This window comes from Schistocerca piceifrons, chromosome 1 (genome assembly GCF_021461385.2).
Source record: "Schistocerca piceifrons isolate TAMUIC-IGC-003096 chromosome 1, iqSchPice1.1, whole genome shotgun sequence".
NCBI lineage: Eukaryota > Metazoa > Arthropoda > Insecta > Orthoptera > Acrididae > Schistocerca > Schistocerca piceifrons.
Genome location: NC_060138.1, coordinates 957,249,243 through 957,274,509, shown reverse-complemented (window position 1 = coordinate 957,274,509; position 25,267 = coordinate 957,249,243). Strand labels below are relative to the sequence as shown.

The 25,267-nt window shown below is 43.1% G+C and overlaps 1 protein-coding gene across 1 annotated transcript in view; it reads right to left on the bottom strand.

Annotated features, from left to right (window-relative positions):
• Nucleotides 1–25,267, bottom strand: part of LOC124776806 (discoidin domain-containing receptor tyrosine kinase B-like) — a 458,663-nt gene that overhangs the window by 14,415 nt on the left and 418,981 nt on the right. The window contains exons 13-15 of the mRNA XM_047251959.1: nt 17,153–17,454; nt 10,585–10,677; nt 4,245–4,386 (exon numbers count right to left, since the gene is read on the bottom strand). Coding sequence (XP_047107915.1) covers nt 4,245–4,386; nt 10,585–10,677; nt 17,153–17,454 — 537 coding nt within the window. The remainder of the gene's footprint in view (nt 1–4,244; nt 4,387–10,584; nt 10,678–17,152; nt 17,455–25,267) is intronic.

Here is a 25,267-nt window from a genome sequence, read left to right as displayed (position 1 = left end):
CAGGAACTGCCCATGAATTGAATGGTGCTTCCATAATCCCCGTAAGGCGCGCAGTATACCACATTTAATGTAAAAAGACCCAGTTGATTGGCTTTGGTTGCCTAAGCTGCAGGAAGTGTGTAATATTCAAACCTTAACCGTATACTACAAGATAGTTACACTACGATGATACTTGTGTTGGGTATACATGTGGTCCCTAGGCCAAGGGCTATCCAAAACACTTGACCCTAACTTTGTTTCATCAACAGAACTCTAGATATAAGTCCCGGAAAAATCCCGTTACTATGCGCAACGCTTTTGGAACGTATTGGTGGGGCATGCTGTCGCAAGCTTACCGATGGCGATAAAAACAGCTTTAAAAGGATGCAACTGCAGAACTACTTACAAACTACGCTCTTTCACACAACATAACGACCGTGAAAGAAGATAAAAATGTCAAAATCTTTTCACTGTTTCTCGTCATTTTAATATTAAAAAAATAACTGTTGTGATCAGTGTATTTCTAAAAAACGCATTGCTTTGAGTCACGTGACAGTTTTGTGTGGAGGTGGACGGATGGAAAACAGTTGTGTAGCTACATCATTTTATGTCTGCCTTTATTGCCTATGGAGGTAAAGGGAGAAACGCGACACGTTTACGTACGGAGCACGTTTTCCCAGAGCACTTTTCTCAGGAACCTTTCTCACTCGGACGCTACCGACCACGGAAGACACGGAAGATTTGTACTGCCATCTACTGAGGACCCTCGCAAACTTCAGGGGACCAGTTAAGAGGACGTTTTAAGGCGAAGAAAACATGTCTTTTTGTGCAAGGTGAGTAAATTCTGTTACTCAAATATCTAAGCTCCTAGGAAGCATACCGTTTGGAACAGAAAACAGATTAATACATTTTCGGTTCACAGGAGATTATTCTCCTTTTCAGACCAGATCTACATAATTCGAAAGCACGAAAGATGCTGCTGCAGTTCCGAAAGTAATTCAAATGTGACCATGGGGCAAGTTTACGCAGATCTGTTGTGGCACGTTTACGTACTATTTTTAATTGCCGTCCAAACTGATACTCCAGTCAAGAAAGCTTCAAAACAACAGCAGTTTGAAACTTCGGTCTAAACAATTTTAAGCCACAGGAGAAAACTGGAAATTTGTGGTAAGATCTTATGGGACCAAACTACTGAGGTCATCGGTCCTTAAGCATACACACTACTTAATCTAGCTTAAACTAAATTACGCCAAGGACAACACACACACCCATGCCCGAGGGAAGACTCGAACCTCCGACGGGGGGGAGCCGCGCGAACCGTGACAACGCGCCTAAGACCGCTCGGATACCCCGCGTGGCTAAGCCACAGGAGAATAAACGGCAGAAATTCTAAAATGCTGTTTGAACCTGACGGATCTCTAGCAGAAAGAATTAATGCTAAAAGAGCAAAGAGTGGTAATGGCAAGAAATTGATAAAAGCAAGAATAACGAAAAGTATGGGAAGCCCTACATGTGATGTCATGATTGGTGTTCTGCCCAAGAGCATGTCCTCTCATTATAACACTCCACGCTCTACGGTCTTCAGCCACCCTCTTCGGGTCTGCGTAATACCAGCTTCTTTTGGTGTCGTCTATCATCTTGCATGTCTTTGTTCCTCTTAATCTCCTCTCACAAACTAATCCTTCCGAAGCGTCTTAACGAATGTCTCATGCAGTTCGTCTTGCTGTCTCTTATAATTTATAACTTATAACTGATGAATGTGATGAAAACTGCCATCGTATTTACTGCTTCAAACGATACAACCAGTCAAAAAGAAATGAAGAACGGGTACTCCTGCAATTCCGACAATCATGATAACTAGGCCTTACATCAACATTCAAACTTCTACATTTTTAAAAAAAATTGCGAAAAGAAACCCGAGCAAATGTGCTCCGGTTTCCCCTAAAGAAAGCAAATATTTTTATACCTTTAACGTGGATGTTTTTAATTCACTGACGGAAAGAGGCCGCAACACGAAAAATTAATTAATGTAGACTAATGAAATTTTGGGGATACATTTGTCTAAGTAACACTTTTAAATGATTAACTTTCTGATATCACACGTTAATACAAGCGCGAGATATGCGATTGTTAATGTGAAAATCCGGTACTATAATAATCGATGCAGGAGCCACAGTGCTGAACGCAAGCATGCAAACTTGCATGCATTGTGTTATTATACAGGTGCCGGATATCAGTTTTGTGGGATGGAGTTCCACGCCCGTAGCACTTCATCGGTCAGCACAGGGATGGTTAATGCTTTTTGTGGATGACGGTGGAGTTGTCGTCCGATGATGTCTCGTATGTGCTCGTTAGGAGATAGATCTGGGACCGAGCAGTCCAAGGCAACATTTCGACACTCTCTAGATCATGTTGGGTTACAACAACAGTAAGTGGTCGAGTATTATCCTCTTGAAAACACCGCCTGGAATTCTGTTGATGAATGGCAGCACCACAGGTCGAATCACCAGACTGACGTACAAATTTACAGCCAGAATGCATAGAATACCGTGAAAGTGCTCCTTTTGTCCTACGAAATGGCACCCCAGACTACAACTCGAGGTGCAAGTACTGTGTGTCTTGCACACTGACAGTTGGTTGCAGGCCCTCAATTGGCGTCCTTCTGCCCAACACACGGCCTTCACTGGCAGCGAGGGAAAACCAGATTTCTACAGGGCATCTTGCGCGGATCTGTCCTTGAAGTAACCGATTTACAACAACTCTTTGTACCACTATGGTGCCAACTACCGCCCAAATGGCTGCTGCAGATGCAGTACGATGCATCAGACCCATATGCAGAACACGATGGTCTCTCCATCACGGTGGGGCCACGAGGCCGTCTGGAGTCCGGACTTCTTGCGACAGTACATTCTCGTGACCAGCGCTGCCAGCAATCATGTACAGTAGCTACATTCCTGCTAAGTCTTTCTGCAGTATCGCAAAAGAAAATCCAGCGCCTCGTAGTCCTATTAAAAGACCTCGTTCAAAGTCAGTGGGGTGCTGATGATGGCGTCTTTGTCACCTTAAAGTGATTCGTAGCTAAATTCAGATCAGAACGTCCAGTCTCCAAGGTATCTAACGCCCTCGACCGGTACAGCGTTTGTTTAAAGCAAATCTGAGTTGCATCCCCGAAGTGGCGCTTACTAGTGCGACTCTCATGCGACTTGCACCAAATTTGAATGGAGTTCACCCTTCTGATGTACTCGTAGAAACACGCCTACCAACTTTCGTTTATATCGCACATCTCCTTCTTAGTGTTGTGATTTTTTCCTTCATTTATTCTATAAAGGTAAAAACTATTTAGTGCCTTGTTTGCATGCACGCACGTGTGCGTATCTCATTTACTAATTGTAGGCAGCTTGCTTTCAATTTATTTGACACGGAGTGGTCACAGGTCACTAGTCTAACGTTGGTTACTGAAACGTATGCGGGACAGTTCTGGGGAAAAATGAGTTCTTGACGTGCCTCATTCAAATTTGCCTTGATCTGTCTCACAGCAGACCATGGACAATTTTGTATGGCTTTGCTATGCAACGTGATGTTCTTCCAACAAACACTTGTGTTCTTTCTGTGTAGCTGTTTATGCGTTTCGAAACCTAGTCTGTGCAATACTGAAAATCTACTACAAACCTCTGTTAACAATGAAAAATGAACTCGTGTACAATCTCCGCCATACCACGAACTATGCGTCGTCCGCCGACTATCAATCGCGTTCAGAGTCCGTTACCCAGTGACGTGCAGTTATAATAATAATAATGAGCGTATAGCATTGGTGGCCGGTAGACCCCTCACGGGGCGGTTCGGCCGCCGCCCCATAAGTTCTTTAACGCCACTACGGCGACTTGCGAGTGAATGAGGATGAAATGATGATAAAAGACACGCAACACCCAGTCATCTCGAGGCAGAGAAAATCCCTGACCCCGCCGGGAATCAAACGCTGAACCCCGAGCGCAGGAAGCGAAAACGCTACCGCAAGACCACGAACCGCGGACACGTACAGCTACGTCCACCACACACTAGTATCTAACAGACAGCTCAGACTTCGCCTCTACACTCGCGACATACGTAACATTCTGGTCTCATACATGGCACGTTTGGAAATGGGACTATCCTTCTATGACCTGTGACCACTCAGTCCGTGTTGCGGCATGCTCGCTTGCTCGCACAGATAGTACAGCAGAAGATGTGTTCGGCAGCGGCAGGCAGGCGGGTGAACGCGGACGTACCAGCAGGATGCTCTCCCAGGGCAGCCAGCGGATGGGCGCCGCTGGCCGGCCGCCGATGTCGCAGTAGTCTCGCTTGTAGAGGTCGCTGCTCATCGCCAGGTCCGCCACCTTCACAGCGTAGCCGGGGCCCAGCAGGCAGTTCCTACGGCCACATCCAAAGAGATAAAACGTAACTAATCATTCCTCACTCGGCATAAAGCGAGACATGTGCCAACAAGCGTATTTACAGTAAATCAGTCACACAAAGACGAAGTTTAATCATCCTAATATCACAGGGGTTAATATGACCTCGTAAGAATAGTGAAAATAAATGTCTTCCATCATATCCAAACTAATATTTTCAAAATATGTGGTCTTTCTCCCCCCGAGTAAATTTTGTCCAATGATGTTCCGTTCCTTCTTATTTTTGTACTCTTTTTGGAGTCTCTTGCCTCGGCTGTTGTTCTACCCTTCCTAGCACCACTGGTGTCAATATCATCCATAAGCATAATGGAAAATTATACATCCCTTACTTCCAAACCTATTATTTTTAAAATTTATTACTTTCTCCCTCAATCAAATGATGTTTTATTCAGTTTTATGTTTGCAACACATTAAAATTTGTTCGTAGTTTTTTGCACACAATACCAGTGAGGTCAGTGTGACTCCAATTAAAATATCTTTGTATTTCTTGAATGTAACATTTATGAGAATAGAATGATGGCTCTTTGGAAGTGCAGGCTTTCTCACCGAATTTCGATGATGATGTCCTCTCGGTTTATCAGCCGTAGCAAGAAGTCGTTCTGCAGTACGTTTCGACAAGTTTCCTACACGTCATCTTCGCCTGAAGATTATGAATAGCGAACTTATCGAAACGTTGCCGCAGAACGACGCCTTGATTCGACTGATAAACCGAGACACGACTGTTACGTTCAACAGCGGTAATGTATGTTTTTATTTAGCTCATTAAAACACTGTCAATGTACCCCATGCAAGTTACTTATGATCTAAATGATGCCAGTGGTACTCAGTGGAACAAGAAAGTCCTTACAGCAGGAAGCTTAAGAGTGACTGGATGGCGATGCAAGGTAGAGGCGTTATATAACGTGAAGTAAGATGTGCAAAACTGTGAGGACAAGCGAAATTTTCGACGTGTTTTGGAGCATCACGTAGAATTCTAGTCGGAAAGATGTAAATGGAAACATGAAACAGACGCTTTATTCTATAATAGGCTGTGACAGAGGGAAGGTGTTCAACACCACTAGCATCCGAACTGAATGTTATACACAGAATAGCGGCACGAATGAAAATTTCGAAACAGGAGAAGTCGTCAATGGAGGAAAATACTAACTGAAGTTTCTTCAGAAACAACAACGATAATGGGAGCTCTTTTACGAAATGAACAGGATATTACACACTTGGTTGTAGTGTCCTCTATCTAGAACTGGTTTCTAGTATCATAATCACTTTTTACAATGATTTAGGAGTAATACATGTTTTTAAGATAGTAGTTGCAGTGGAATATCTAGATGCCTGGCAAGTGCCCAGTTTCTTAAGAAAAATGAATTGTGTTTGCTCTTAATAATACGGGTATTACTTTACTATTTGTTAACCCTGACTTGCATCCTTACTCTGTTACACATTTCACCAAAATCGAGCATCTCAGCCGAGCGGTGTGCTTGTAACGCCGGTAATGCATATCCTCCTATTTCCATCTGTTGTACTATAAATTTTTTTCCTTATTTTGTTACCTGAAGATATGACATTTCTGTGTCCTTACATATTGTAACTGTTTCTTCGATGTATAATTGGTTTGTTTTGTAAATACTATTTGTATTTTTAAGGTGGGTCCTGCCTAGGGAAAACTATGCTATCGAACGATTACATCAATAGGTCGTGTGGAGAACCATATTGTTGAGGATCTTTGGTAGTGTTGGCTCTGCCGCGTGGAGCGCGGGCAGAGCGGGAGTCTGGCTCGAGTAGGGCGGTGGAGCAGGTGTGTTGAGTGACGCTCCCGCGAGTTGCCGCGCTTCCGGGGTTTGGCAGCATGTAATTGCGCTCGACTTGATATGATAGTTTCTGACACGGTGTCGCCGACGGGAAGCATTAACTGGCTCACATCAAGAGCCCGTTTAGCCTGGTGACCGTGTCGAGAAGAAGGTGCGTCAAAATCCAGCTTCTGCAACAGCGACGGCCGACAATAAGTTACTGTCGCCACCTCCTCGATCGAAGACTTCGAACCTTCAATCAACCAACAAGGAAGACTGACAGTACGTAAAGTTTTAGAACTGTATGGCAGACCTCAGCTTTTAAAATTGTTGCATCACAAAATTACAGGAACTTAGCATGAACCTTTGTTGCTCATTGTCCCAATTGCATTACCAAGCAGGGTCCCTTCCTTTTCCGGAATGAACCCGAGGGTCGTTGAAATTCATACGCCAGCATTAAAGTAATATCATTCCATTTTACTGCTTTAATTTCAAAGTTCAGTTAAAGTATTCACAGCTGGCTACAATATTTAGATTACACAAGCACAAATTAAGAGTGCGAGTTTTTTTACCATATTTTAGCTTACCTGTGACTGCAGCTCAGGTTGGTACGTACTAAATTTTAGTATTGTTAATTGTTCAGAATCATTTAATTCAAGTTCAAAGTTAAATCTCTTATTTCTAAATTGCGTAGGTTCAAGTATCTTTTGAAATGATCGTTGACGTAGCCCAAGACTAACCGTATTTTACTGAATTTCGATGTGCTTCAGAAACAAAGCTCACTATTAATTTCAGTCACTAAATTAACTTTCAATTTTCCGGTTTTATTAAGTCTTTTGCTAAATTAAGTCAGAATGTAGCGAAATTTACTACTTCGGTCTAACATTCAGTTTTCACACAACACGTGTCAATCTTCAGTTGCCACGCTTTTAGTGCAAATTATATGTGCATTTTCAGTTATTATAGTAGTTGTCCATAGGAATGGCGACCATAATTTTCCCCAAATCTCAAATATTAACGCCAGTTAATTGTTAACGTAACGACCGCACATTTACTTTCTTCATTAACTTTGCCCTTTTTCAAAATTAATTTCACCAGTTCCATTGGCATTTTCCTTTCGTTTAGATGTAACCCTTTCCTCCCTCTTTACCGACGGAATAACTTCGGTGACGATTGATTTTCTTAAATTTCCATTAGGTACAAGCGGTTTGATTTTTCACTGTCATTAAGGTCGATAAGTGAGTGGGAGGTTACACGTGGCGAACTGGTGACAGGACAATCTTCGGATTTGAGGTTGTTCTGGATCTCGTAACAAAGTACTGGTTACGAACAGGTGGTTACATCAGCGAGAATAAGCAGTGGGAGGAATCCTAATTATATTTGAGATTTGGCATTTATATTGAAAATTAGTAAAATGAATAAAGGCCACAATTACCAAAATTCGGTAGATTTGGGTACGGAACAATCAGTCCAACATTAGGTAACGCGCACCGCGGAACCCATTGTTTAGGGGCAGGCGGCTAGCATGACAGACGCGAGCAGAAATGGAATTCCAAACTTAAGAAAATGTTTCGGAATCGGAAGTGAAAATCAAATCTGAACCCCTTGTTGACGAATACGGGGAGACAATAAAGAGGAACCCGCTAAGGAAGTAAAACCGGTAGTTTCCGGGATTTTAACTGATTTATTGAATGTTTTGATTAACGAAATCAAGGCTCAGTCTAGGAAGATAGATACTCAATCGGCAGAAATTAAAGCTCAGTCTGCCAAGCAAGAAGCTCAGTCTGAAAAAATTGACAGGAGGCTAGACAATCAGAGCAAAGCTATTAATCCTGTTAACAACAATGTTGGAGTTGTTAACAAAAAAGTTGATAAAATCAAAGAAGATATTGTTGTGATTAATACCAAAATCGGCAGTCTTAAACAGGAAATGATAGGACTTCAGGCGGACATTGTGAGCATAAATACTCGTTTTAACTCCGAAATTAGCAGAATCGAGAAAAGTGTAGGAAAAGCAGTTGCTCCGATCATCGAGAATAAGGTGACAGAAGAAATTCAATTATTGAAAAAAGAGGATCAACAGAAGGTGGAAACTTTAAAGGCTTTAGTATCCGAGGTAGATACTAAAGTGAGGAATGAGGCTAATACCTGCAAAGAGAAAAAGAGGGAAGTGGAATCGCTTGCGACAACCACTTGAAAGTCATTACGAGAGTGTCGGAATTAGAAAAGAAACTTGACGAAAAACACAGCTATGTGCCAATCTGTGCACATAATTCGGAATTGTTGACGAAAAAGGAGCGGTACGACCCCAGTATACACGCGACCGATTTCATTAAAAATTGTGAAAGAGTTTTACCCAGATAATGGAGTAATGAGAGAAATATTAATGGCGTTGTGGACATGTTGGCTGGCGATGCCAAGCATTGGGGCTTAAATCTCAACATCACGAACCTGACTTTCGACGAGTTTAAAAATTTGTTTCTGGCTGAATACTGGTCAGGGCAAAAACAACAAAGTGTCTGGCGCGAATTTGTCGTATCAAGGCCTTTCGATGTGAATTCGCGCGGCTAAATGAAGGAGTTTGTGAGGGCTGGATCCGCAAGTTGGAATATTTGCGTGATCGCCGCACGTTTCCTGTTACAAAAGATCGGTGATTAAATCCTGGTATGCCTTCATCCAGGCTAACGGTTGATCGAAACATCTATCACGCTAAACACAGGCTGGTAGGAACAGTATTATGTTGTGGCAGGCATCCACCTGGTCATCCATGAGACCTGTGGTAATAACTGAAGGCACAATAACAGCTGTGGACAACGTGAACGTTGTTCCAGAACACCTGTATCCCCTCATGACTGATGTCTTCCCCGAAGACAATGACGTCTTCTAGCAGGGTAGTTGTCTGCATTACATAGCCAGAATCGTGCGACAGTGGCTTGAGAAGCATGATAGTTAACTCACGCTGATGTCTTGGCCGTCAAATATGCCTCATCTGCTGAGCGGAGTGGCCGCGCGGTTAGAGGCGCCATGTCACAGATTGCGGAGCCCCTCCCGCCGGAGGTGGGTATGTGTGTTGTTCTTAGCATAAGTTGGTTTAAGTAATGTGTAAGTCTAGTTACCGATGACCTCGGCAGTTTGGTCCCTTAGGGATTCATACGCATTTGAACATTTTTGTAAGCTTCATCTAGAGCAGATAGAACAAATATAGAATCGTTGTAATGATGGACCAATACCTATTAAACTAATGGTCATAATGTTTGGCGCACCAGTGTAAATAGAAACCAAGTTCGTCATCACGCGAACAGATAGTGTCGCGAACACTGGCAGCAGAAAAAGGCGGTTCCGTACCGTCGATAATAGCAGTTTGCGTACAAAATGTGGACCAGAAACGAAGTACAGTATACAGCGAAGGGTATCGTAAAGGGCGATAAATCCGTCCAGGATGTAATCAAAATCGAGAAACGTAAACATGCAAGGGAGGACTAAGAATAAACAAATGGCGTGTACACAAAGGCTTCACAGACTAGATTAGAGTGGATGACAAGCGGCTGGCCGGGATATTTGCCTACGGTTTTGCGTCAGCGGACTCGTCCACCACATATGCCGGCGATGCCCTCGACAAAACCGTTCGTCCACTCGTTAGTTACTCAATCCGCATCTGTGCATATACTCGAGCCAGGGGAAGGAAGATAGTAGCCAAGGAAATATAATTTGTTTGACAGATCGATGTGTATCATCGCATTATAAAATATATTAAATCGAGACCGAAGAAAAAACGTAGTAAGGTTATACTTCAGCACATTACAAGTTACTTGCTCACTAACGAACTATTTTTGTAGTTCACGAATCAAGACTTCCTATATCCTAGGGTTTGTATTTCAAAGATTTGTGTCCTGAGTATGTTTGTAGCTCGAAGGGAAAACAGTTGTCTATGGCGTGGAAAGAGAAACCATTAATTATAAACAATTAATAAATCAAAACTCTGAAAAAAGTCCCAGAAACCTTCGTTTTTAATCACTTCTCCTCCAGCATAACACTGAGATCACCCTTGAATTTATAACTACTTGCTATAATAACAGTGACATTCCCTAGCAGGAAATATCAAATATGGTTTCAAGCTATTAAATCATAAGACGATCGCATTAACTTTTAACACTCTGTTGTGCAAATGTCAGTAACAGTATAATGGCATTCCAAAATTATTATCAATATGCTAAGAAATGTGCCGGTTAGGTTATTATACGGGATAGCAAAAACTAGAATGAAGACGACAAAGAAGGAAAAAGACATTACACTGTGATACCTAGAAGAAAATTACTTTTAGCCATATTTGTAAATAACCTACATCTACACACAAGACTTTCAGGAATGTTTACCTGGCCGCCAGGTCCTTGTGAACGAGGTTTCTCGACTCGAGGTACTTCATCCCCGCGGCTACCTGCGTCGCCATGTACATGAGGCACCCATAGCTGGAAGACACATCACTATCATCACAGTTTCTATAACAAACATTTTAAGCTGATAAAGATGAGAAATACATGTTACCACAGTGTCAAAAGATATTTAAGTGACACCAAACACTTATTGAATTTGGAAAAGATGTCTGTTATAAACAATATTTAAGACGGGACATGGAGTGAAAGGAACATTGGTTATGTAATTCGCGTGGCTCTATGTAAGCATAGTTATACACAGCAATGACAGTATTTCGAGATAGATAAGACAGTGTACCTCATTTACAGAAATGTACTATATCGTTCACAACTGTAGCCAAAACTATTAAAAATATTCAGTTCCATAATTTACATATCCATCTGGATAATACGTAGTAGGTACCACCCATCTTATTCATATGTTACCAACGCCAGTTGGTTAACACCATCAGCAGTTAAAACTAGTATTATTTTACACTTTCAGATATTCGACGCGTCCGTCACAGTGATTGCTATCTTTTCTGAGCTGCAGTCAGCTTTAATTATATTGGCAGTAACAGTAACAGATTAATTATCAAATATTCCGTCATGAATATTCTATTTTAACGGTTTATTGACAAACTTGATAAGTTTCCTGAATGTGAGAATTACTTTCTGTATTTGGCAAAGATGTCTTACATTGAGCCTACAGTAAACACTCAGATATATTTCCCAGTCAAATAAATGATAGTTTACCCAACGCATAATACTGATCTGTATGTCCTTACTCACCTGCCTCTGAAGCAACTATTTGCAGCGTTCCATCTCTCACACGACCAAGGTATGCTTATAGTAGTGCTCATTAATTTGGTAGAATCTTCAGCACAAGAGCATAATGATGAAAGCATTTGAACAATGTTTGTAAAGTCACCGTGTTCTGGTAACTGGTAAGAACACTTACTAAGCTGTCACTTGTAACCCTTGGGCCTCCTAAGTTTTACCGCTATTATATGCTATAAAGCGTAGCCCCATCGAATAATTGAATAATAAATAAAACTTGTACTAGTGAATACAGACATTTTGGCGAATATTGTGAAAAATTATCCAACTGCTTTAAAAATTGTTGTTGGGTAAGTATTTTCTAGCATTCTTGCTGAAACAGCTCTTGTCAATGACGTCACAAATATTTAACAAAAGAGATAACACAGACAGAGTGAAGGGAGCGGAGGCCTTTGGCAAATGTAGCGGCAGAAGTAAATTTCCGTACACGTTCCTATTAAACGTTAACTTCATCTATGTTACAAAAACTTTGCATGAACATCTACAAGGTAGTGATATGACATTTAATCGAATATAATCGTGTACATCACATTGTCGTGTTGGAAGAAATAGTCAGTGTCCGAAACTCAAAACCTCAATGAGCCGCGTACCGGCTCCTATTGTAAAATTGCGAGAGCGCCAGAGACATTGCTACTCCGTCACAGCGTGACTGATTCTTCGGCATCCCTAGAGGGGCACGCGTATGCGGAGATGTGAACTCAACGCCAAGCCCGCCTACGCCAGATTCCGAGGGTCTGTATTGGTCTCATTTGTTAATAATAGGTTGTACGTCGGATGGACACCAGCAAGAGTTTATGCCAGATGTGGGAAAGGGTGTTTCCTCGAGTTGCAGTTCACGTAAGTGACGCAGTGTTGCATTCATCTCCAACCGTTCCCTTTATGTGGTTCGTGGCCTACCGATGGGAGTTTACCACCGAGAGAGTCTCAAATCTTTCGCTTCAAGTTATGAAGAGATGCACGTGGCTGCTCAACATGCCATCCAGCCATCGGGGAAGTGCACCTACACGAATTTCAGCAACACTCTGGAATCCTTTTGGATCAAATGGTTCAAATGGCTCTGAGGACTATGGGACTTAACTTCGGGGGTCATCAGTCCCCTAGATATTACAATTACTTAAACCTAACTAGCCTAAGGACAACACACATGTTCATGCCCGAGGCAGGATTCGAACCTGCGACCGTAGCGGTTGCGCGGTTCCAGACTGCAGCGCCTAGAACCGCTCGGCCACTCTGTCCGGCCCTTTTGGATCGCGTGAGCTTAAATTTTATTGAAGTTGAACTGCTTGTGAGGGTTTTGCAAAAGATCCGTTTTCTTCTAACACTCCTGGCTGGACTTTCGAGGAGATAAAAATAAAATTAAGTGAATATTGTTGTCATGGTGGAAAGTATTCCCCATAACCCAATGTGTCGTTTTGACAGTTACATTCGTATTCTGGGAGTAACAGAGCTAGAGGCCATTAACACGTTTTCTTCGATATCTAATTTGCTGAGTTTTAGTTTCACTTCTACATCTACATGACTTCTTTGCGATCCACACTCAAGTATCTGCCAGAAGGTTTATCGAATCACTTTCAAGCTATTTCTCTATCGTTCACTCTTGAACAGCGAACAGGAAAAAAAGCAATTACGTAAATCATTCAATGCGAGTTCTTGTTCCTCTTAGCTCATTACGATGATCATTTCTTCCTCTGTAGGTGGGCGCCACAAAAAGGAAGGAGAAAGTTGGTGACTGAAATTTCGTGAAAAGATCCTGCAACGATAAACGTCATTGTTTTAAGGACTGCCACCGCAATTCATGATACCGTATTCGTGACACTTTCTCATCTATTTCGCGATAATACCAAACGAGTTGCACTCCTTTAAATTTTTTCGTTGTCCTCCGTCAGTACTATCGAAGCGGATCTCACACTACGCAGCAGTACTCCAGAAGAGGATGAACAAGAGTAGTGTAGGTAGTCTTTCTAGTAGACCTGTTGCAAAGTTTCAGATGACGTGAATCATTTTCATAGGTACATTTTAATATGCAGGGATGTATACGTATCCAGTTGTGTGTTACATGTAGTTCAGAATGATCACACTTCTTGATGCTGACCTGTAGGTAGCGATACACCATATGTGAGCATCTATACAAATTTTAAACGGTTCATATGATGCAATCTTGTAATTTTATAACCTGCTAACTGCTGATAATGACCTCTAATTCTAATTTGAGGTAAATAAACATTGGCTTACATCAGCAATATTGTCCAGACAGCTAGTTACAGAGTCACAGAGTTGACCCAGAATAAAAATAAAAAATTATTTTTATTTGGCCGTTTTGCCACTTCTTGTGTGTGTGTGTGTGTGTGTGTGTGTGTGTGTGTGTGTGTGTGTGTGTGACGGCACTGAAAAACTTGTTCAGATGAATAAGACTTCACAAAAAGACAGTACAACATTGCACTTAGGGATATTTCAACAGATTATTAAGGCAAAACAGTGCATCATAAGCAATTAGAATATTAATATAAGTCTCGAATCTAAGATAAATAAGATTTATTACGAAAGTAAGGAACTACAACAAGAATACTGGTCAATGTATGCAGGGAAGAGTACCAAGTAAATGTTGTAATACTTCGCATCCCGATGCTCGGGACAACAGGTTTCCACTTGAATATTGTCAAACTATCTCCAAAGTCAAACAAGACTGAAGGGTACAGCTTACTAGATTTTTTTTTTTACTTCACTCAACAACAAATATTCAGTTATAATACTGACAACTGAAGAACGCCGCCGAACTCCGAGCACCTAGGGCAATTTAATGGGTGCTTAAAGACATCAACGTAATCTGCGCCCTTTTTCTGGTACCGGAACCATCAGGTAAATCTAGACCAGTGCTAGATTACCGAGAGATGAAGAGAAATTTAGTCCTTCGTTCGATACCATTACCTGTTCTGCATATATGCTTTCATTGGTTTTCTAGAGGTTAGGTTTGTACCACACTGCACCTCAATCGCGTGTAGCTCACCATCAAACTCCGTTGGTTTCCGGGGATCAGATTTTTACGCCATTGCATCTCCTACCAAATTCCATCGCATGAGGGTTTAATCCTATTAAGGCTTCTGCCGCGGGTTATAATTTTTTTTATTTCAGTCGTGTTGATTTCAGCGTAGCTACGAGTATTGCTGGCTTTTCTTAGCTGCTAGATTTGTCATTTTTAGTCATTAAGTTTAAGTTTATAAACAGTTACATAGATGATTTAGTCAGTTTTAGTAGTAAAAGGGATGAACATGTTCAGTATATGAGGGATATCTTCGCTCGACTGAGGAAGTCTGTTTTAACCGTGAAGACCGATAACACCGAAATTGTTTTCCCATGTTGTTGTTGTGATCTTCAGTCCTGAGACTGGTTTGATGCAGCTCTCCATGCTACTCTATCCTGTGCAAGCTTCTTCATCTCCCAGTACCTACTGCAACCTACATCCTTCAGAATCTGCTTAGTGTATTGATCTCTTGGTCTCCCTCTACGATTTTTACCCTCCACGCTGCCCTCCAATGCTAAATTTGTGATCCCTTGATGCCTCAAAACATGTCCTACCAACCGATCCCTTCTTCTAGTCAAGTTGTGCCACAAACTTCTCCCCAATCCTATTCAATACCTCCTCATTAGTTACGTGATCTACCCACCTTATCTTCAGCATTCTTCTGTAGCACCACATTTCGAAAGTTTCTATTCTCTTCCTGTCCAAGCTGGTTATCGTCCATGTTTCACTTCCATACATGGCTACACTCCATACAAATAGTTTCAGAAACGACTTCCTGACACTTAAATCTATACTCCCATATACATTGTTTTTGGGGCATATTGCGTCACAAGAGGAGGTCAGAGTGGATCCAGTTTGCACTCAGGCTTTAAGAGAGTATCCACCTCTTATGAATTATAAGGAAGTAGGAAAGTTTATCGGTATGGTAAGCTTTTTACAAATTTTATCCCAGTGTTTTACCAATAGCCATTCCCTTGAAGGAATTACGGAAAAAAAGGTACGGAAGGCTGAGTGTAGAGATTTGGAACAAGCGGATTTTGAAAGTCTAAAGGACACCCTAGTCTGTGCTCCCTTGTTGGCTGTTTCATATTTCGATAGGTCGTTCAGTTTTCATATTGGTGCCTGATTGTCTGATGTAGCAGCTTCCCTCCTTCAACTCTCGTTGATTATCTGCTCTGGAGAAAAGGTATTCTGATTATGAGTTGGAAGCTATGCCTTCTTTATTTGCATTGGGTAAGTTCCGCTTCCGTTTGGTGCACAGGCTGTTCTAACTTTAAACCGATAGGCGCGTCTTAAGCTGGTGTTGGCACGTCATAGGCATGATGGGGGAATAGTGAAATGGGCTACCGGCATATACGGGTTTCACTTCGAAGTAAGACATGTGAGAAATACTGATTACGTGATTGCTGATGGGTCAAGTACGATGTTTCAGGACGATTTCGAGGAAGATGAAGCGGTGAGGATGGGGGAACAAATTACTGATGCCCCTTTTCTGAAGCCGATCTTAGGGATTTTACGCTCTGTTTAAAGGAGTTAACAAGTACCAGGAAGAGGATGAGAACTCAACATGCCTAACGTTTCCTGCCCCACAGTACGAAGACTGTCAAAGGATGATTACTCAGCATCAAAAGTTCTTTGGATGCAGTTGCTAATGCACAGGAATTTCAGTGCCCTGAGACATAAAGCGTGGGAAAATGAAAGACACTGTCCATCAGGGGCAGTCTGAAGATAAGTCACTCACTTTGCGGCTCCTTAGGATTCTATCAGTTGGAGGATTTAGAGGTCAACTGAAGATGGAATTCATGATGTGAATCTCTGATTGATGGAATCCTTGCTGTGAATCTCTGATTTGAAAATGATTTAAATTACTTCTGACGTGACTAGAGTGTCGCACAGAGATACTTTATCGAGACCCTGATGGATCTTGCTAAGTGATTTTCATGCTGTTTCTATTATAGCATTCTGACTTCGGCTTGTGGAGGTCGGTTCTCTAATCTCCGTCCTGTGCGGTCTGTTTACTGTTGGTGAGTTGGCCGTAGTGCCGCTCCGATCGTCACTGCAGGAGTAGTTTTTGTATATACGTATTGCCTGTATTGACACAATTACGGTACTGATGGTTTGGAAATGGAAACGAGAGTCCGAAGCTAGTCACCATCAAGAAATAAAATAAGATACCTCCCAATGCAGCTTATGATGGAGCTACTACCATTTTTTTAAAATTATAAAACACGTTGCGGATCTATTTTGCATCTTCAGCATGTTGCCTGTCCGCCTACAGATTTTAATATTGACACTAAACCTTGTTTCGCAAGTTCAAAGTATATTGATAACTGTTGATGGCAGATGCCAAACGTTGTAATAAATAGAGAGATTTTGCGAGCGATCTAGACTGTGCTACTCATAAAGTATTCATGATGTTCGCGGACTAACGCCGGGAATTTATTGTCTTCATTAAAACATTACCAACAACTGTTCTTCCTTCACATCATACTCGACTGGAATAGGGAAGGGGAGGAGTGACAGTGGTTTGCAAAGTACCCTATCCAATACACCATAAGGTGGCTTACAGAGTATAGGTGTAGAGGCCTGATAAGGATCCAGTATATATGAAAACGTCGCTTGCTTCATAGAGAACTTAGGGGCACCCTGGTGGAGGAGTACGCGCTTCCTCACCTGAGCGGCGGTCTGGTGGCGGCGTGGTACTGGAGGTAGAGCGCGAGATCGCCCAGCTCCGGGTACTGCACGACGGCCCAGCAGGCGGGCTGGTCGGGCGACACGCAGACGCCGAGCACGCGCGCCACGTGCGCGTCGCTGAGCGCCGCCAGCAGCCGCAGCTCGCGCAGCGCGTCGCCGCTAGAGGCGCCGGGAGCGCCGCCGCCGCCACCACTGCCGTCGGCGCGCAGCGTCCTCACCGCCACTGTGCGCCCGCAGTCCGGCACCACCTCCTGCAGGCCCTCCGTCTCGCACAGGAACACCTGCGACGAGTACTCCGTACTTACCAATCGCGTCGCGTTAGAAACTTCTTGACATAAAGGATTATGCAGTTAATAAGCACTTCGGACGATAGACTGGTAGCCGAAGGGGATCACGGCCTCTAACCTTGATAATAGTTTCACTTCGGGGAGAAAGAGAGTGTGCAATTTTCTTTTGGTGGACTGCATCCAGCTGAAGACACTCGCAGATGATTAGCATGCTCAGAGCTAGCAAAATGCAGGAAATTTGACGGCTGAGTTTCCCCAGCTGTTCCAAACTGTCTCAGACATTATGACTGACAATGAGATCGGGTGATTTATAAGACCTGTGGAGGTGTTTGAGTGCTGGTCCAGTCAGGAAAGTGCGTGTGCAGTCTTCTGCTCATGGTGAAACGGTACAGTAGTTTCTGCTCTATAAGCAGAAGGTTTCGCTGCTCGCTCGCACCGGGAAATACAGAGCCGGCTCCGCCGCCGATTTTATTACACGACGCGGCCGGCCGCGGGTGCAACAGAACCCATGTGGACGGGTGGAAATAAATGTGTCAGGCTTCATAATACATATTTGTATGCGTCGTGTGTTATGCATTTCTTGTACTTGAATGTGAATCTGCATATGAACTTTCCTAATCCTCCTCACACCTTTCCGTAAAGCGTGGCCAAATCCTAGTTGGGATATAGATCTGGGTAGGGGATCAGAGAGACAGCACAGGCAGGTAAATGTCAAAGACGTCCCAGAGCCACAATATTTGGGATGGAGAGGTTGGTCACGGCAAAATTGTCCGACCATCCGCTCCACCGGGGCCCAGGACGACTTCTGGGTGCCCGCCATATTCGGGGAGTGTTACAGAAGACGGGTAAGTGAGCAGACGTGCCCTCAGTGCGTCTGTCTCGATGTTCACGCATGGAAGAGAGGTATTTGAATATTTGTACTAATTGTTTTATTTCCAGCTTTGGATTGTGTAAGGAAATGAATGTTCTCGTTTAATTCCGGAAATTTGACCCCCTGTGTTAATGTATCTGGTCCCCAGTTTGCCCGATATCCTCCTAACATAGAGGATGTCCCATGTAAAATATTGGGAGACTTTGGTGGTATACATTTGGCCAACGCAATTCCGTCTTGCCCGTAGAAATGTGCTTGCAGATTACTATATAATATACCCGAGCTATAAGTTGTAAAATTGAATATCTGTAAACTCGAACAATTGTTCCGATCGCTGTAAAGTCGAGTGATAATGTTTAAAATAAATAGGTAATCAATTGTCATCAATCTTTAACACACCTGAAAAATCACAAAGAAGTCAAGTTAAAGGAATTCATTTAAAATAAAAGAAATAGAATGCAGGGACCGACACATCAGCGTGTGAGCCCTCCAGCCCCTTGCCTAGTATGGTACAAAAAGGGCACGCCCTCTAGGTAGCGCTCTCAAGCTCCCCTCCCCAGTTATCCATTGCGCAATTTTCATTCAGGGCTTGACGACATCAACTTTCATCTGGCGTCCCTAGGCATGGAAGTTTGACGGTAATCTTTCAATGGTCGTTGACATTTACCGTGAAGATGTAGAAGAAAAGGCAGTATTTTTTCCTCGAGAATGTTGAAATAATCGTCCTAGTTCATTCTGAATAAATTAGCTTAGGTTTTTAGGTCGTGTCATTATAAAATACCAAAACCTTTACACCACCCACGTTTCGACCGTCTTTGCAAGTATCCTCTTCATGGTCACTTATTTTTTGTTTTTGTCACAGTCAGGATGATATTTGGCAGATCGAAGTAAACACTTCCTAGGGAAGCGTGGCTGTACGGTACAATATTGCCAGTGCTACTCTGTCAGGTGATTATCAGGCAAGAGCGAATCGGCAGCTTGTATCCATGAGTATTTTTTCTTCCCGCAGCGAGACTTTGATGCTAAGAGGTTCTTCTATGACCGTTTCTTTAGCATAGGCAGTTGCCTACTAAGCTGTCAGCCCTCCATAGTACCAATTATTTATAACTGTCCAATGTTATTCCAGAAAGCGACGTCGCTATTACCCCGACTAACGAAAAAAGCGGTATACAGGGAATACCATCCCCAGAACCTGACAGTTAAACTGTCTGAAGAGGACCGCTAGAAAGACGACCGAAACGTTAGTGATGTAGTTGTTTCAATGATTTATAATGGTACAGCCTAAAAACTAAAACGATTTTATTCAATTATTCAAACTGACAGTGACCACAGAAGCCCACGAGTAAGTTTCCTGATCCTGCTCACCTTAACCTGAATGCATGGAGCAACGTCATGCAACGAAACACACGCAGAGCATCGCAAAACTATCTCCGACGTGGAACTATAGGATCCATGCACTGCGAGCTAAACTCCTCGCTGTGCCGTTAGTGTATCCGATGCCACATACCTCCAATCTTCTGCTGTCCAGTTCATGTATTGTTTGGTCCATTAAAGATTTGTAATTTCCTGTTCTGCTGTGTTTAATGGCCTTTTGTGCGCTAGCCGAATCGACAGATATATTGGGGCTGGTAGCTGCTTTCGCAGCAGTCACTTGGAAATTGGCAAGTTTGACTTGGCTTCATCCACAGCAGCAATTTCTGTCTAGTTCGAAAGTAAATGTCACTGAACGACGGCGTCTCGAGTCCCTATCTTTTAGGTTCGTTTTAGGACCAATGTTCTTATGCCATGATATATGTCTGTGAGTAGTACAGAAGGTCCCTATGGACAAGTCTGGCAGTCTGCGGTGATAACACATCAGGCGATGTCATTGATAGTGATCTGGGTAAATCTGAAGACGATAGCTGTTTGCCAGTGTATCACATCTCTACGTTGTACCTTTCATTCTGACCTGATTCCATACTGACGACTAGCACATAGACATTACTTCATTGTCATGGATTATGTGATAATGTAATCGGCTGACATTCATGTGGACTCCTCGAACCAGGTCCTCCGCATCTACACCACTCCAAGGCGACCAGTGCGCACTTTTATGGGGTTGACTCACATTTTCTCTAGTAAATTTGTAATGATTTATTAATGAAGGAAATTAATATCTGATGAATCCACAATCATTCTGGACTTCCGACAGTGATGTTGTCCAGATTGTTTGATGCATTTTTATTTATCACATTTTTAAAATGTTTCAGGAATTACTAAGACCATCCGTCAGATCATCGAAGTTAAGCGTTGTCGGGCTGGGCTAGTACTTGGATGGGTGTCCATCCGGTCTGCCGAGTGCTGTTGGCAAGTGGGGTGCACTCAGCCCTTGTGAGGCAAAATGAGGACCTACTTAATTGAGAAGTAGTGGCTCCGATCTCGGAAACTAACATGCGGCCGGTAGAGCGGTGTGCTGACCACATGTCCCTCCATATCCGCACCCGGTGACGCCTGTGGACTGCGGATGACACGGCGGCCGGACGGTAACGTTGGGCCTTCATGGCCTGTTCGGGCGGAGTTCAGTTTTTAGTTTTTTAGATGTTGTGAAACGAAGTCCTGCTACAGTTTCAATAAAAACTATGCTGTTTCGGCGGAGATGGGTGGACGTTACTATAATTGTTCCTCGGAGAAACTCTTTGGAACACCTCTTTGGGATGAAGCGTTAACACAATCTCTGAGATACATTTTCACGGTGGGCTTACGGTTGTCAAGAGGGGTCCTGAAGCTGAAAACAGATAATTGTAGGCATACGTAATCTAAACGCAAATGCCTGTGTATTACTTCAGCTGAAGACGGCAGCAGGTGTCAGATTTATTTCCTTGAAAAATAGTCTCACATATATGTACCATAATTGGGAGACGAAAACTCTATTGATGAGAGGAACCCGTGGTCTCGACCGCTTTTCGTCATTTCCTACAAGCATATACGATATTATCAGAAGTCGTCATACCGCTAGCGTTCTTTATTCACGTTTCAGAGTCCAGTATCCATGTTCCGCAGGACAAGAAAATATCACTGCAGCATAACTGTTGTTAGCTGACATTATTGTTTGGGTTGATTCTTTCTGTTTTCTGTGGACCTTCTGTGCAGAGCCGGGTGGAGGGTCTGAATCAGAGGCTCAGACGGTTTTGCGACCGTGTTGGCTGCAGATTGCTTGACTTGCGCCATAGGGTGGTGGGGTTTCGGGTTCCGCTGAATAGGTCAGGAGTTCACTACACTCAGCTGACGGCTACACGAGTAGCGGAGGCTGTGTGGGGTGGACTGGGCGGTTTTTTAGGTTAGAATGCCTCGGGAAAGTACGGGGTGGGCTGCAATCTCAAAGGGTGCATGGCAATTACAGGACGTGCTTGGATCAAGGAACAGTCGGAACTGTGGTTGTAAATTGTTGTAGTTGTGCTGCGAAAGTCCCTGAGCTTCAAGCGCTAATAGAAAGCACAGAAGCTGAAATAATTATAGGTACAGAAAGCTGGCTAAAGCCTGAAATAAGATCTGCAGAGATTTTTACGAAGTCTCAGACGGTGTTCAGGAAAGATAGATTAGTCAGAATTGGTGGTGGAGTGTTTGTGTTTGGCAGTAGTGGTTCATCTTGAAGTGAAGTCGAAGTAGATACTCCGTGCGAATTGGTATGGGTGGAGGTTATACTTAACAGCCGAACTAAGTTAATAATTGGCTCCTTCTACCGGCCCCCAGACTCCGATGATATAGTTGCAGAACAGTTCAGAGAAAATTTGAGTCTCGTAATAAACAAATACCCCACTCGTACGGTTATAGTTGGTGGGGACTTCAACCTTCCCTCGATATGTTGGCAAAAATACTTGTTCAAAACCGGTGGTAGGCAGAAAACATCTTCCGAGGTTGTCCTAAATGTTTTCTCCGAAAATTATTTCAAGCAGTTTGTCCACGAACCCACACGAATTGTAAATGGTTGCGAAAACACACTTGACCTCTCAGCCACAAACAATCCAGAGCTAATAGGCAGCATCATGACTGATACAGGGATTAGTGATTACAAGGTCGTTGTAGCTAGGCTCAATACCGTTTCTTCCAAATCCACCAGAAACAAACGCAAAATAATTTTATTTAAAAAAGAAGATAAAGTGTCACTAGAAGCCTTTCTAAGAGACAATCTCCATTCCTTTCGAACTGACTATGCAAATGTAGACGAGATGTGGCTCAAATTCAAAGATATGGTAGCAACAGCAATTGAGAGATTCATACCTCATAGATTGGTAAGAGATGGAACTGATCCCCCACGGTACACAAGGCGGGTCCGAGCGCTGTTGCAGAGGCAACGGAAAAAGCATGCGAAGATCAGAAGAACGCGAACTCCCGAAGATTGGCTAAAATTTACAGACCCGCGAAATTTGGCACGGACTTCAAATTCAAATGGTTCAAATGGCTCTGAGCACAATGGGACTTAACATCTGTGGTTATCAGTCCCCTAGAACTTAGAACTACTTAAACCTAACTAACCGAAGGACATCACACACATCCATGCCCGAGGCAGGATTCGAACCTGCGACCGTAGCAGTCGCGCGGTTCCGGACTGAAACACGGACTTCAATGCGAGATGCCTTTAATAAGTTCCACAACGAAACATTGTCTCGAAATTTCGTAGAAAATCCGAAGAAATTCTGGTCGTATGTAAAGTACACAAACGGCAAGACGCAGTCAATACCTACGCTGCGCAGTGCCGATGGTACTGTTACCGACGACTCTGCCGCTAAAGCGGAGTTATTGAACGCAGTTTTCCGAAATTCCTTCACCAGGGAAGGCGAATGGAATATTCCAGAATTTGAAACACGAACAGCTGCTAGCATGAGTTTCTTAGAAGTAGATACCTTAGGGGTTGCGAAGCAACTCAAATCGCTTGATACGGCCAAGTCTTCAGGTCCAGATTGTATACCGATTAGGTTCCTTTCAGATTATGCTGATACAATAGTTTCCTACTTAGCAATCATATACAACCGGTCGCACACCGATAGATCTGTACCTACCGATTGGAAAATTGCGCAGGTTGCACCAGTGTTTAAGAAGGGTAGTAGGAGTAATCCATCGAACTACGGACCTGTATCATTGACGTCGGTTTGCAGTAGGATTTTGGAGCATATACTGTATTCAAACATTATGAATCACCTCGAAGGGAACGATCTATTGATACGCAATCAGCATGGTTTCGGAAAACATCGTTCTTGTGCAACGCAGCTAGCTCTTTATTCGTACGAAGTAATGGCCGCTATCGACAGGGGATCTCAAGTTGATTCCGTATTTCTAGATTTCCGGAAAGCTTTTGACACCGTTCCTCACAAGCGACTTCTAATCAAGCTTTGGGCCTATAGGGTATCGTCTCAGTTATGCGACTGGATTCGTGATTTCCTGTCAGGAAGGTCGCAGTTCCTAGTAGTAGACGGCAAATCATCGAGTAAAACTGAAGTGATGTCAGGTATTCCCCAGGGAAGCGTCCTGGGACCTCTGCTGTTCCTGATCTATATAAATGACCTGGGTGACAATCGGAGCAGTTTTCTAAGGTTGTTCGCAGATGATGCTGTAATTTACCGTCTAGTAAGGTCATCCGAAGACCAGTATCAGTTGCAAAGCGATTTAGAAAAGATTGCTGTATGGTGTGGCAGGTGGCAGTTGACGCTAAATAACGAAAAGTGTGAGGTGATCCACATGAGTTCCAAAAGAAATCCGTTGGAACTCGATTACTCGATAAATAGTACAATTCTCAAGGCTGTCAATTCAACTAAGTACCTGGGTGTTAAAATTAGGAACAACTTCAGTTGGAAAGACCACACAGATAATATTGTGGGGAACGAGAGCCAAAGGTTGCGTTTCATTGGCAGGACACTTAGAAGATGCAACAAGTCCACTAAAGAGACAGCTTACACTACACTCGTTCGTCCTCTGTTGGAATATTGCTGCGCAGTGTGGGATTCTTACCAGGTGGGATTGACGGAGGACATCGAAAGGGTGTAAAAAAGGGCAGCTCGTTTTGTATCATCACGTAATAGGGGAGAGTGTGTGGCAGATATGATACGCGAGTTGGGAAGGAAGTCATTAAAGCAAAGAAGTTTTCGTCGCGGCGAGATCTATTTACAAAATTTCAGTCACCAACTTTCTCTTCCGAATGCGAAAATATTTTGTTGAGCCCAACCTACATAGATAGGAATGAGCATCATAATAAAATAAGAGAAATCAGAGATCGAACAGAAAGGTTTAGGTGTTCGTTTTTCCCGCGCGCTGTTTTGGAGTGGAATGGTAGAGAGATAGTATGATTGTGGTTCGATGAACCCTCTGCCAAGCACTTAAATGTGAATTGCACAGTAATCATGTAGATGTAGATGTAGATGTATGGGTGGTGATTTGACTCGTCGCATAATGTCGTGTCCTGCAAAGCGTTCGCGAGTTATTTGCGGTAGCACAGCTCACGAGCCAACTGCTGCATTGAGAGCAACCTGACGAATAATTGCGTCATCCTTCTCTTGCACGTCACAAGAACTCACTGGATATGGTGCTTTCATCTGAGTAGTGGTACTCAAGCTAAACCTTGCGTTGAACTTTGTGGAACACTCAACGCAAGTTCTTCTTCGGATACCAATAGGCTCAAACTTCACAACGTACAAGAGCAGCACTGTACAAGATGCCACAGGACAATGTACAGGTGTCACGGGAAACTATTCCACTCAATTACAGGTTTAAATTTTCCGTGGTTGCCCGAAATCTCTAAGGGCAGATGCCGGATATTACTTTGAAAAGGATTCCGCTGATTTCCTTCCTCGTTCTTTCGCAATTAGAGCCTTAGCTTCATTTCCTTCCTACGAAATCCTACGAGCCTTCGCGACATTAGAATGCTACCAAAAGCCCTCACACAAATTACTTCTTAGAGATACCCCC